This window comes from Chanos chanos, chromosome 8, assembly GCF_902362185.1.
Source record: "Chanos chanos chromosome 8, fChaCha1.1, whole genome shotgun sequence".
NCBI classification, from domain to species: Eukaryota; Metazoa; Chordata; class Actinopteri; order Gonorynchiformes; family Chanidae; genus Chanos; species Chanos chanos.
Window position 1 is genome coordinate 7,231,452 of NC_044502.1, and position 15,000 is coordinate 7,246,451.

The 15,000-nt window shown below is 42.9% G+C and overlaps 1 protein-coding gene across 6 annotated transcripts in view; it reads left to right on the forward strand.

Moving 5' to 3' along the window:
* pcdh9 (protocadherin 9) overlaps window positions 1-15,000 on the forward strand; it is a 195,199-nt gene that overhangs the window by 118,910 nt on the left and 61,289 nt on the right. For 5 of the 6 annotated variants that reach the window (XM_030782452.1, XM_030782451.1, XM_030782453.1 and 2 more), the window contains one exon: window positions 3,899-4,100. In XM_030782452.1, coding sequence (XP_030638312.1) covers window positions 3,899-4,100 — 202 coding nt within the window. The remainder of the gene's footprint in view (window positions 1-3,898; window positions 4,101-15,000) is intronic. The other variant, XM_030782456.1, reaches the window with a different exon arrangement.

The window sequence follows — 15,000 nt, forward strand, 5'->3', positions numbered from 1 at the left end:
TCTCTCTCTCTCTCTTTCTGATGAGAAATGAGTTCAGATCCTTGATCAACTTGCGTCTTTGGATGGTAAACTTTTTTTTTTGACATTGATATTGTTTACTCTGACTGAGGGGCAAACATCTTTGATTTGGGGGGGGGGGGGGGGGGCAGCAGTGTGTGGTTAGTTGGCGGCTCCAGTGTGTGTGTGTGTGTGTGTGTGCGCGTGTGTGCGCTTATTTGGTCTGTTAAAATATGAAAACATGCCGCTAATGAGAGACGACAAGCATGATAAGCTATGATTGCGTGTCAGTTGGCAGTGGGGATGGCTTAAGTCGCTCTTATGCAAATACACACACGCATGAGGCTCTGCCGGGCAAACGTACAACATACACACACGCGTGCGCGCACACACACACACACACACACACAGAGAGGGGGGGGGGGGGGGGGGAGAGAGAGAGAGAGAGAGAGAGAAATGCACATATGTTTTCAATGCCAAGTATCATATCTTTCTATTTGGATGTGGTTTAAATAAATCCTCCACTTCGTCTGAAAAGTGTTTACATTTTCAATACGATGCAGCTCCCAATTTTCCTCTAAGGCATCGAGGGAAAATAAAGTTTGTGTGTACCGCTCTCTCTCTCTCTCTCTCTCTCTCTCTCTCTCTCTGTGTGTGTGTGTGTGTGTGTGTATTATGGGATTACATTGATTTCTTTATTCTTTGCTGGCAAATTGCACAAATATCTGACTGCTATATTCTCAGTTGCCCTGACCACAGATCAGATCCTCCCCCTTATTTCACGTTTCACACTGACGAATCATTACACCACCCCTGACCACAGATCAGATCCTCCCCCTTATTTCACATTGCTTAAACATCACACCACCCCTTCATCTCTAAACACCACTGTGACTGCATTTACAACAACTTATTAACCCTGCGTCTCCTCTCACAGTCTCTCCATTGGCCATATATATGTCTGTGTCTGTCACTTAATACACATAATATAGACACACACACACACACACACACACACACACACACACAGGTTGCTCGGTTTTCGACTCTCAGACATGCTTATTACTACTACAGCGCAGTAAAAATGTATTGTATTCCATATATCATTCTTAACAAGCGACCTATCCACCGATTCATCCGATCGGCACACGTTTTGCTGGGTCATTCGGCGCGCAGGGGTGTAAGATGGGGAAACTTGGTGAGAGCAGCATATAGAAAAGAACAAACATTTACAAAGCCTGTATTGTTATTCTCAGCTGGCTTTCACAGCCTTATGAAGGATGTTCTGCAGTAAAATGACAGACTTTGCTCGTTTCCATAGAGTCATTTTCACACAGGGTGCATATTACCCAGCGGCAGACGCCTGAACACCTCAGGCATGTTTACTGAAGGCCGTGGCCTCTCTTTCCATCGCCGACCTGCTCCCGTCTCGGTTTGGAGAGGTTTCTCTGAGTGCGAGGGTGTGGCCGAGTAGGTCGATGGCGGTGGAGTGGGGTTGGGTTTTGGGGTGGGGGGTGGGGTGTGTGAGAGACATTGTTACGTTAACGGACTGACAAGTGCAATAAGCGAGTCGTTCGATCTTTCTTTCAAATGAATGTTTACCTCACTGAACTGGGTAATTGGCATGGCCATGTTCATGACAGTCGAATGTCATGTGGTTAAAAGAGAGCGAGAGAGAGAGAAAGAAAAAAGACGAAAAAAAAAAAAGAGAGGAAAAAGAATATGTTGCCGAGTTGGATAAACACAGACAGGCAGAAACAAATGTGTGTGTACATACACACGTTCAGTGACACCAGTGCTCTCGAACCCTCTCTCTCTCTTTCTCTCTGTCTCCCTCTTTCTGTCTGTCTCTCCCTTTCCTTCTCTGTCCCTCTATTATACCAAACACACGCACACACACACGTGCGCACAGTGGCCTGAAAAGAAAGAAAGAGAGAAAAAAAAAAAAAAAACAAGACTCAAACTCTGTCATGAGGGAGGGTCATTTTTGAGAAGTGTGTTGGGGCCTTGTTTGTCTCTCTTAAGTGGCTTGTTTCAAATGCAGTGTCACCGTGGTGACGGCAACTGCTGAATCTCTCCCTGTTGCCTTTTTTTTTTTCTTACTCTAATTGAATGTCACTTGCTTTCTGAAATGCACTAAATTATATAATGAGTTCATTTGCATCATGCCGGGATTGGTTGACCTTTGCTTTTGCCAATAATTACAGCATACCAAGTCAAAGTCAGTCGCTGGAGAAAGGAGAAAAAAAGAGCTTGTGACTCAGAAAAGGTTAGCTGAAAACTCATTTCTGGACTTCTGAAATGTCATTAGAGACTTGTAGTCTGCTGAACATTTTGCAAAGGGTTGAGATAGCCAATGAAAAGACAGGACTGTAGATTGAGTGGATTTTTCATAAATCGTCCTTTAGTGGATTGTGACTTCATTCCATAGGCTTTAAAGACACAGATGAGCATGTGTGTGTGTGTGTGTGTGTGTGTGTGTGAGAGAGAGAGAGAGACGGAGAGAGAGAGACAGACAGAGAGTGAGTGTGTGTATTTTAGTGTTTTTGTCTGAGTGTGTGTGTGTGAGAGAGAGACAGACAAACGGAGAGAAAGAAAGGGAGTGAGTGTGTAATTGACAGAGTGTGTGTGTTTATTTTAGTCTGTGTGTTTGTGAGAGAGAGGCAGAAAGAGACAGAGAAAGAGAGACAAAATGAGAGTGTGTAAGTGTGCGTGAGAGAGAGAAGGAAAGAATGAGTAAGTGTGTTTATGAGCGTGTGTGTGTGTGTGGGGGGGGGGGAATTCAGGTGTACGTGTTAAGAGTGCAGTATGAGCAGACCTTCACACATTACCGCGTGGAAGTGCCATGCGGCGTGTAGCCCTGTCTCCTGCCCCGAGCACATGGCATAGAGAAATAGGACAGCTGATCCAAGCCAACACACTGTGCCACACACCCACAGTGCCCACCCAAAATCCCTCATCACCTTGTGCCATCACCTGGCATCACAGGGCAGACACAGAATATCAGAGTATCTCCCAAAATGTCATTAAAACAAAGCTTTTTTTTTTTTTTTTTTTTTTTTTAACCTGGCATTTACAGTGGGGGGGGGGGTAACAACAACAACAACAACAACAACAACAAAACAACAACATTTTCCATTTTCATCTAAAGTGTTGATTTTAATAAAAAAAAAAAAAAGAAAATTCACCTTTTTTACCCCTACATGTATTGCCAGTCATTTGGTGTAATAGCCTTTTTCTTTTCAATTTGTAAAAAAAAAAAAAAAAGAAACAACACAAGGCAAATTGATTTTTTAAAGTACATTATATTCATCTAATGTAATGAGGTTAGATATTTCTCCCTGGAGAGCAGAGCAGTATGGAGTGGTTCTTCACATTACGACATGTCATGAATGTGTATTAGCATATGACATAGCATGTCATTGTGTTGTATTTCTGTGGGGTTCTTTTTTTATTGCATTGTACTTGCATGTGATAAGTGGTGTGAGATTTGTGCTGTGAAACGTGACTTGTGTTTGCCATGCTTAAATAACCAAATAAGAAACCAATAAACAAACAAACAAATTCAAAATAACCAAACGAATTTAGTCATCAGATTCCGGCCTTCTCCATTCAAACTGCTTTTAATGTCACAGGCTCTCAAACAAACAACAACAACAAAAAAACTTTTCTGAACTTTTTCTCAAATTTTTTTCTGTGTAAAAAAAAGAAAGAAAGAAAAAGAAATAGGAAAAAAAAAAAAAATTCGGCTAAATTCACGTAAATTCGCGTACCTCCGAAGACTGACCGATCCATAACCGACTAAGCGGGTCAGTTTTTTTTTTTTCTGTCTTCGATTGGCTGGAGGTGGAAGCGAGCGTTAACGAGGGCGCTGTGTCTCTGTGCTCTTGGGTTTTTTTAGTCTCAGCGACGTGTCACGTTTCACCTGCCGGACGGCTCTCAGGACAGCTGCAGTGACAGCGGCCTGGGGGACCACGAGCCCGTGGGTAGTGGCCCCCTCCTCTCACACCCTCTCCCTCTGGTGCAGGCACAGGACGACTTCTACGAGCAGGCCTCGCCGGACAAGAGGACCGAAGCTGACGGAAACTCCGACCCCAACTCCGGTGAGTCCGCTCCTCACGAATGAGCCGAACCTGGCCTGGGTCTCCTCTCCTCTCCTCTCCTCTCCTCTCCTCTCCTCTCCTCTCCTCTCCTCTCCTCTCCTCTCCTCTCCTCTCCTCTTTTCTTCTCTTCTCTGCTCTTCTCTTCTCTTCTCTTCTCTTCTCTTCTCTTCTCTTCTCTTCTCTTCTCTCCTCTCCTAGTTAGAAAAGGAAATGACAACTAATTCTGTCCTCCCACTTCCTTTGGGAGGGGTGAACATCTCACGACCTTGTGAGCAGGACACAGATATGCTACAAATCCTCTAAAAATCGGTAGTGATGCTGGTAAATCTGCTTTGTTTCACGTAACTAAATAAATCTAATCCAATAACCGAGAAAGGAAGGAGAAACGGGGGGAAGAGCTAGATTGGAGAGGAGATGGGGGTGGGTGGGTCAGACGGGGGGGGGTGTGATGGGGGGGTAGTGTGGGTGTCAGAGGAAGGCACAGGAAAAGAGGAAGAGGATATTTGGAACGTCTGGGGCAGAAAACGTGAGGTCTCCGTGATGAAGAAATCCAGACGAGTTACGAAGAAAAGAAAAGAAAAAAAAAAAGTTTAACGAGGTTAAAAAGTAAACGTCTGATTTATTTGACATTGGGTGTAATATTTCACCAGCACAGTTTGCTTTGGGCTCATTCCCCCATAAACTGTGCTGATAGAGATCTCTGTATATTTATGTGCTTTGGGGCCGTTCTCTCTCTCATGTCTGATTCTCCGGAGCATATGTTGAGCAGTTTTTTTGGTTTCGTCACATGTTTGATTTATTTAGAGATGATTTCCCTGTTGGGGGGGCTCCTCGCCACGGAGCTGTTCACTTTTCATATTTCCGACGGGAGCTCTTTATGACCCACTTTAGCCCGGTTTTAATACGAGGAGGTGAGAAGACCCACACGGGCCGCTGATTTTTCGCCTAAGGTCACGACGAACAGGAGACACCGCACCTAATCATGGAGGTTGTGTGTGTGTCTGTGTGTGTGTGTGTGTTTGCGAGAGTGACAAACACACTGTGTGTGTGTGTGTGTGTGTGTGTGTTTCTGCTTTAGAAACCCCAGAGTCCTCTCTATAACGAGCTTCGACTGCTCTCTCACAAACACATCCGGCTCTCACATAGGGACATTACCGAGCAACAGGGTAAACAGTCATTTCCTAGGAAAATAATCCCTTCTTCCGATTGCCATCCAAAAGAAACACTGATATGAATGCAAGCTGCATCCCGCACCAGATCTAATAGTCACTGATGCATGTACTTCCACTCTCCTCCGCTGTGCTACTTTGCTATTAAAATGTTGTGCAAATTGAGCGTTGGGATGTTACTTCATTGCTCAAGTGCCTGTTTTTTTCTAACTCAATAGGAGAGGTTGAAGGGGTTAGGGTTGACGCTGACAAAATATAATTTGCATAAGTTAGGTGATAATGGTCCCTTTTTTTTTTTTTTTTTTTTTAATAGAACTGATGATGGTGTATACAGCAATTATCTACAAGGCTCTTATGCTTGGTAATTAATTAGCGCTCAAACAGCTCCTACAGCATGGAGACCAGCTTATAATCAAATATTGGACGCACAAACACACACGTACACACTCACACACAATCGCGCAGTGGCTGCTCTACTGGGTGTCCCACAATGACACCATCAATTAAAGGTCACTCATGGACAAGACAGTCGGATCTGGTTGAGTTTCTTTTTCAATTAGTCGACTTTGAGTGGCGGGACATACAGTAGGGCAGACTCAGTTTATTTTTGTTTCTTTTTTTTTTTCTTTTTTTTTATCAGTGTTGTTTTTCTACCCCACATCATTTGGATGCTCACTTGCGTGGGTGCCCAAATTCACGCTCCTCAAATTACACTTTAAACCCTGACAGAGAAGAACCGTTGAGACAAAAAAAAAACCCGTTTTCTCCTTAGTAGCTCTACTGACTAAATTTGAAATCACCAATGGAAGCTCAGGTTCACACCGGGATTAAAGAAACGTTAAAAGGAAAGAAAAAGTCCGTGGTGAAAAGTCGACCAATCAGAGCCTGTTCAGGTCCCAAACACATTGATTAGGCGTGGTAGGATGGTGGTGCTCTGGTATCAGAATTGAGGGTAATATAGAACCCACTTTCATGTCTGAAAATAATTAAGCATATCAAAAGGTCCATCTCACCCTGGATTTGCTGTCAAAGTGCAGTTGGAAAGTTTATTCTTCTGAAGTTAGATATTAGGAAGCCCTTTGAAGTTTGGTTTTAAAAGTTGGAAGGTGTTGCTTATGAAGAAGCACATGCTGAATTATTTCATTGCATGGATTAGCTTAAGTATTAATATACATGGACTTTATGGACACAGTTATGTGAGCTCCATCTGGAAGCTACTTATGGAAACCTAATGAAGTGAATGTTTATAGAGTAGGATTTATGAAGCGCAGATGAATATCCTAGAACTCCTCATGATATTGAACTTCTGAAAGACCAAAGACGTCATGAGGGTTTGTAGTTTTTTCCCTTTAACACGACACGTTCTTTTTTCACGCTTTAGTAACACCTATAGTTTGGTCGCATGTTCAACCAAGAGTCTGGGCTTGCAGATGCTCTTTTTCACTCACTTTTTTTTTTTTTTTAAATTGCTTAGACCAATGATTGGTTTAAAGTGTCTATAGTATGGAATTGCCAGTCTGTATACTTATAACAGTATATGTCAGGTGTTCGACACGTGCTGACTGTAGATGACTGTTGATGGCGTTTTTGGCCAGTCGAGCTCTGTTCTGTTAAGCCAAGCAGAATCCCTCACTTACACGAACAGCGTTCACCTCCGCGCTCGTTAGACGATTGTGCTACACAGGTCGTCTTACCGTCCCATTATGCTACGCAGCTCGTTTTGCAATGGCATGGCTGTCGGTGACTTTAAACATGACGGAGGGAGTCTGTACCAACCCCGACTCAAAGAGACTGAGGTGATCCCTGTGTGAGAGAAAGACTTACAAAGACTTACAAAAACATTCTGAGTTATCAGGATTGTGAGATGGTCACTCAGGAACTACTGCACACCAGAAACTACTATATTCAAATGTTGTAGTTATTGGCATTGCTGATTGGACAGTTCCAGCAGTGCTAAGGAATGCTACTGCTGCTGCATCAGCTTCCACTATGCCGACATCGTTGCAATTGGAGCTCTTTGGTATGCAACGTATTGTATATATTTATTACCATGTTCCCCGACGCTGTTTCTCATGTTTAAATGAGCGGAAACTTTCTTCTGTGTATTGCTGTGCACTATTTTCTGGATATTTTTCGATGAACCTAGTCAACGCGACACTTCAACTTTGGATGACAAAGCCCTCATGAATATCAGAAATATAGTTTTTATGTTCTCTTTTAAGCCTGTTGACAATATCTGCAATTGCAGATTTGTTTTCCTTCGCTAGGTTTTAACACAGCATGCACTGAGAGGTTTGAATACCTTGAATTCTCATGTGAAAACATTGCATTCTGCTACGCAAATCTCTCTCCCTCTCTCTCTCCATTTCTGCACACTCAGATGAATCGAGAAGCACTCTTTTGTAAAATCACATAGAGGGGATTAATTTGTCAACTTCGTCTGATCTGTTTAGACCACAGGGAAACAAGAAGCCAAGAGCAGTTTTGTAGAGTGAATTAAGTTTTGATGTCATAAATATTTGTGACTTTCTTTTCTTCATTTCTTGGTTCTTCTTTATCTTTCTTCTTATTCAGTCCCTCGCTGGTAAAACAGATGTTTTTCTATACCTTTTCAGAAATATTGCATTTGGAATAAAACACGAAAAGGTGGAAAGTCTTGGGTGTTTTTCTGTTTGAACAGGTCTTACAAGAACTGTCAGTTTCATTCCCAGCTTAGGAAAACAGAGAAACTGGCGGCTCAGTGGCCTCCATTTTGGCTCTGTCAGAGATCCAGAGCATTAGGAGTTGTTCATAAAAGGTGTGCGCTTCGACACCCTCTGGCAAAGTTTACCCCAGGCTTTATCTTTCTTCAGCTGGCAGATACAATATCACCCTAAGTCTCTACAGCAAGAACCAGAGGTCAGCTCAAATTTTTAGATTCATTATAGCTGTCTCATAAAGCAATATTCATTCTGGTCCTGAGTGAACCTTAAGTAAATCTTTTACGAACCCGGTGTTTTAATAGTGTCTGTTGCGGCCTTGTCTCATAGCTATAGCAGCATTTTATCAAGACCCATGTTCTCTGCCAAGGAGTCATTTTGGTATACATATTCATTAGCATCCTAATGAGCAATTATGCATATTGGTTAATTATGTTTATGCTCCCAATCAGAGAGTATTAAGCTAGAAGGGACTAGTTGTAGGTCAACATGTCACACTCTGTCTTCCATCCTAACCCATTATTAAAAATGAAGATTATATAAGTATGCAAAATCCTGGTAGCCCTATCTATCTTTAACATGTTTTACATAGAGTTAATGATACACATTCTGAACAGCATGATAACAATGCCACTGGCTGATAGCTTTGGTGGGTGTGTGTGTGTGTGTGCTTTTGTGTGTGTGTGTGTGGTGATAATCTCATCGCCATTAGTGTACGATATGCAAAAACCGTTTTAAATGCATTGCCGTTTCAACAAGCGACAGAATAATTATCCACATTAATCCACTAGTTGCTATGCAGCAAATACACATTTCACAACGATTTAATTTATAATCTAATAACTTTGGGGTATAATTAGGAGGAATTTATTATTTAAATTCACCGGATACATGTGCACAGACTCCAAAACCCGCTGCCGTTAAAAAAAAAAAAAAAAAAAAAAAAACTCCTTCTTGGGCCCCAAAGATGTTTATTTATTGAAATAACTTTAATACCTTTGGTTTGTGGTCTAGCTGTGGTCATGAATGATTTAAAAAAAAAACCCAGTTCTCATAGTCTTTAAAATGGGTTGCGTGTTGTATCTGTGGGATAGCTCGACAACACAGAGCCATCTAAGAAATTTAGCACTCAAGAGCTGACTGCAACAAAAAAAATAAAAAAGAATAAATAAATAAAGAAAAGAAACAAAAAAAACCCATCTGACAATAAAAGAAGAATGTTTATAGTTTAATGAGAGACCAGAGTCAGCCATTTAGGGAGAAAAGGCCTCTTCAAGCAGAACGTAATCCAGATTAAAAAAAAAAAAAAAAAATGTTTTTGGGGATACAAATGGATTCTGGAACACACACACACACACACACGTGAAACACAGACACCATGTGGCTTTGCAGCGGTCCTTATTACCCAATGTTTGACCATCTTCTCCTCCCAACACACCACCGTGGCTTGGGTTTTTTCACTTAAAAAGCGGTTGTAAATAAATTATATTTGGGCTCCAAATGCACCCCCCCCCCCCCCCCCCCCACACACACACACACACACACACACACACACCTTCCCTTGGCGTTTGTCACTGGCATTTACTGTGGTGATAAAATGTGAAAAGGAGGAGAGAAATGGCCATTTTTTCCCCCCATTTTCATTTTTTTTGGTATTGTGACTTTTGGAGAGTGACAGAAGAGAGCGGTGCTTGAGTGATATTCAAATAGCTCTGTGACACGTTTCACGGTGCCGGCAGGGTGGCTGTATAGGTAAGCTACCCGAAAAAAGCATCCGGGCAAAACACAAAGGAGCTCGGGTACAACAACAACAACAACAAAAAGGAGTGGCTAACTTGAAACCATGAAACCTGGACAGGGATTGGAGATTTTGTTCTCGTGTCTGTACCATTCAAAACCGTTTTACGTCACAGTTAACAACATTATCCGACACACAAACATCGTTCTCCCTAGCATGTTCATATCATCTTTGGCTTTCACCCTTTTTTTTTTGTTTGTTTTGTTTGTTTGTTTCGACTGGCCTTCTGCTTGATGAGTTTGAATTTACCTGGAGTATCGTGATGGATTGCCTGTCGTCCCTGCAGGCATTCTAGAATACAGATGAACGGCAATTTGGAATCCAGCGCTCTAAGTCTTTATCAAAATGTTTTGTTACCAAACCGAAAAAAAAAAAAAGAAAAATCAATAGCAATAGTGAGAGACAGCCATAACGTCTTATGGTTGTGGCACTGAGACGCTGTATCGCAATGGGGTAATTCATAGAATTGCAGTTTGTAGGCTGTGTGTGTGTGTGTGTGTATGTGCGTGTGCGTGTGTGTGTGCATGTGTGTGGGTGTGCGCGTGTGTGTGTGTGAGAGAGAGAGAGAGAGAGAGAAAGAGAGAGATGGGAGAAAAAAGAAGGAAGAAAAAGGAAAATTACACATTCCCTTGACGGATGAGAATTCTGAGCTAAACAAGACTCTGTCAATCAGACATGTATTGTGGAAATATTGAAATTAATTACCAGACGCTGGAGAAATGCCATGTTTGGCGCGCGCGGCTGCGAGCTCTGACAACAGTCCAAAGCAGAGATGAATGACTGATCAGGGGAGAAAGGAGACTGAGCGTTGAACAGATAAATGTGAAGATTTGACGGAGAGCAAAATGAGTGTGACTGCCAAGCTGGTTGACGTGTTCTTTCTGAGCAGCTGAAAAATTGTGATTTACCATAGTTTGAAATTGTTGCTATTCCTAGAAAATTCTCCACTTACACGTGTCTCTTAGATGTCAAACTAATCTCTGTGTTGGACACTGACTGTGGCTTATAGTCAAAGGCGATGGTACGCGCTGAATCAGAAAGTGGGCGTCTTATTTCGTAGTGCTTATGATGAACAAACAAAAACAAATGATGAAAACAAACAAACAAACAAAAAAGTGACTAATCGAGTGGAATATCTTCAATCAATAAGGCACCACAGGCTACGAAATTCATCACTTTTTAGAATATACTTCACTTTGTTGAATTGTTTATTTACTTCTTTCAATAAATTATGAACTGATTAGACGTGTTGCCACGGCAAGGGGGCATAGCTTTTTGAACATTTGATTAATTAAGCTCATTACCGCGTTCATAATTAATCTCGTAATTAAAGCTATTTTACACACACAATTCTACCTACAGCACATCCTGGTTTTCGCCTCAGTTAAAATGATTGTTAATGCTATCGGCGTTCACCTTGGCGACGGAGAGTCATTAGAACACGTCCATGATTTGGATCCGATCGGATAGTTTTTTTCTTCAACAGCGTCTTTCTTTCCTCTTTTATATGTCGTCTCAAACACCTTTTAAGTTGAGCACATTCGCAGACAGCGTTCGTGTGAAGCGCAGCGGGCAGTTAGGAAACAGTATGATGGTTAAATTGCGCTTGGTTTTGGGTTTTTTTGGGATTTTTTTTCCCCGCTAGGCTGAATCTGAACTCTTGCAGTGAGGTTTTCGGTGGCCAGGTGTTGCAGGTGTGTGTTATAAGTGTTGTAAGTTTCTCTCCCTGCATGTGTTAACTAGTCCACAGTCAGAGCTCAAACTGTTTGGCATCACAGCTGTGAAACCTGCTCTTCTCTTAGACACTCCACATACAGTAACCCGCTCTTCTCTCACACACTCCACATACAGTAACCTGTTCTTCTCTCACACACTCCACATACAGTAACCTGTTCTTCTCTCAGACACTCCACATACAGTAACCTGTTCTTCTCTTAGACACTCCACATACAGTAACCCGCTCTTCTCTCACACACTCCACATACAGTAACCTGTTCTTCTCTCACACACTCCACATACAGTAACCTGCTCTTCTCTCACACACTCCACATACAGTAACCTGTTCTTCTCTTCACACACTCCACATACAGTAACCTGCTCTTCTCTCACACACTCCACATACAGTAACCTGTTCTTCTCTTACACACTCCACATACAGTAACCTGTTCTTCTCTTACAGACACTCCACATACAGTAACCTGCTCTTCTCTCACACACTCCACATACAGTAACCTGCTCTTCTCTCACACACTCCACATACAGTAACCTGTTCTTCTCTCACACACTCCACATACAGTAACCTGTTCTTCTCTCACACACTCCACATACAGTAACCTGCTCTTCTCTCACACACTCCACATACAGTAACCTGCTCTTCTCTCAGACACTCCACATACAGTAACCTGTTCTTCTCTCACACACTCCACATACAGTAACCTGCTCTTCTCTCACACACTCCACATACAGTAACCTGTTCTTCTCTCACACACTCCACATACAGTAACCTGTTCTTCTCTTACACACTCCACATACAGTAACCTGCTCTTATCTCACACACTCCACATACAGTAACCTGTTCTTCTCTCGCACACTCCACATACAGTAACCTGCTCTTCTCTCACACACTCCACATACAGTAACCTGTTCTTCTCTCACACACTCCACATACAGTAACCTGCTCTTCTCTCACACACTCCACATACAGTAACCTGTTCTTCTTTCAGACACTCCACATACAGTAACCTGCTCTTCTCTCACACACTCCACATACAGTAACCTGTTCTTCTCTTACACACTCCACATACAGTAACCTGTTCTTCTCTCACACACTCCACATACAGTAACCTGTTCTTCTCTTATACACTCCACATACAGTAACCTGTTCTTCTCTCACACACTCCACATACAGTAACCTGTTCTTCTCTTACACGCTCCACATACAGTAACCTGTTCTTCTCTCAGACACTCCACATACAGTAACCTGCTCTTCTCTCACACACTCCACATACAGTAACCTGTTCTTCTCTCACACACTCCACATACAGTCATTTAATACTAACGCCTTAAGATTCTAGGTGAAGTTTTTTCCATGCTTGTACGTAATTGTGTGATTGGCTAATGGTGTGATCTTATCTGAATCTTTGCCAAATGAGAAAGTTTGTGTGTGTGTGTGTGTGTGTGTGTGTGTTAAAAGGAAGGGCTGGTTGGAGAGGTGTGTTTGAGAGATGTGCGTGTGTGTTTTTAAAGGGAAAGGCTGGTTTGAGAGATGTGTGTGTGTGTGTGTGTGTGTGTGCGTGTCTGCTTGTGTGTGTGTGTGTGTGTGTGTGTTAAAGGGAAAGGCTGGTCTGAGAGGTGTGCATCACACTGTTGGAGGTGTGGATTCAGTAATCCTAGCAGAAACAAGACATTCTCGCTCTTGTGTTGATGTGAGAGCCCTGCTCACTCATTCATATTTAAATGAAGCTCACCATATCCCTGCCTCCAGAGACGACCAACTTACTCTACCCTCATACCACATGATCCACATCATTTGGTTAGCATTAAACTTGATTCATTTTATGATGTGTTAAATAACCAAGCAATAAAGAAAATGATTAAGATTACTGAGGAAAGTATGAAAATGATGGGGAGTGTATGTGTGTGTGTGTGCGTGTATGTGTGTGAAAGTGAATTTATGAGTGAGTGTGTGTATTTGTATAGTCTCCATTCTGGGCAAACTGGAAGATGTTATTTGTATATGTGTATGTGTCTGTGCGGTGTGTTTTGGTATGGTGTCCATATAGGGTGAACTGGAGGGGCTCGTGTGTGTGTGTGTGTGTGTGTGTGTGTGTGAGCTGTGGATCTCTGTAGAGGACTGAGTGCAGAGAGAGGAAAGATTGTTATGTTCTCTACCATGAAAACGGAAGCACTTTGGCCATCCATCATTGATGAGTCTGAGATGATGGGTAATTCCCTCGTCATGCTCCTGAGCCCTCTCACTTCTCTTCACACACACACACACACACACACACACACACACACACACACACAGGAGAGGGCATTGGAGTCAGTGATGCTTGCCTTAGACTTATGGCAGTCTTCCTCTGGTCTGACTCCTCCAACAACCCTCCAGAATCACTCCTCACCACAAGATCATAATCATAACTCTATGCAACACTGCAGATAATAGCCACGTGTGAGAAATCTATGACATGCCCATGCCTAATCCATTACACTATCAGCAAATAAGCTCTCACATGCTTGTATGAATGTATGTAAACACACGTCTTACACACAGGCATATCTCACCTGCTTCCTGTCGTGACGCACGATAATGGAAGCTTTGGTAATGACCGGTGACATAAGAATGTATAATGATGTTGTAAATTCTTTATAAAGTTATTACGTAGACTTTAACCTCCTTAAACGTGCGTGCAGGCCGTCGCGGGACGCGTCGTCTCCAACGCGGGAGTGGGTGTCGGGCGAAAAACGCTGACGCACTCTCGGGTTCGCACGTGTCCCTTTTCGACGTTTTATTACCGGAACGGTCGCCCTGTGTTTTCAAGGACCTTCGTAGGGCACGGAAAAAAAAAACACATACACACACACACAAAAAAAACACCTGACCGCTTTTTTTTTTTTTATGAACGATGACCGCCGCTGACATTGCGTTCACAATGGTACGGTCACAATGGAAGAAGCATCTGCCTCGTGTAACCGCTTACAATAGGTTCTTTTCAGCGTATTGTGTAGACGAAAGGGCCTCGGCATTTTTGAATCAGAAATAACATCGTTCTTCAGCCAGCACCATTTGCTGTTGGCCCGTCCCGATCACCAGCCGCCACCAGATCAGCTCTCGCGAAACCCCCCCCCCCCCCCCCCCCCCCAAAAACAAAAAAGGCCTCAAGGCAAAAAAAAAAAAGCAACGATTAAGAGGAACAGGAGCGGCTGGAACAGTGCCAGCGTGATGAAGTAGCGCTGAGAGTCGTAAGCGTCTCCACCTGTACGGGACGGAGGTTTTGGACTGGAGGCGGGGGGTGGGGGGCGGAGTTGGGCGGGGCTTACAGTAAAGCTTGTTACTCTCTGTGAGAGTTGGGTGGGCTGCGGCATTGCCTCGTCTGTCCCCTGTAGACGTTTTGACATTGCTTTGCCCTCAGGGACGCAGTATGGGGACTTTTCCCTCAAAAGCCATTTGTGTAATTGAAAACCATACACACACTCAGTCTTGGTTTAATATGTTCAAAAGACTTTGAAAG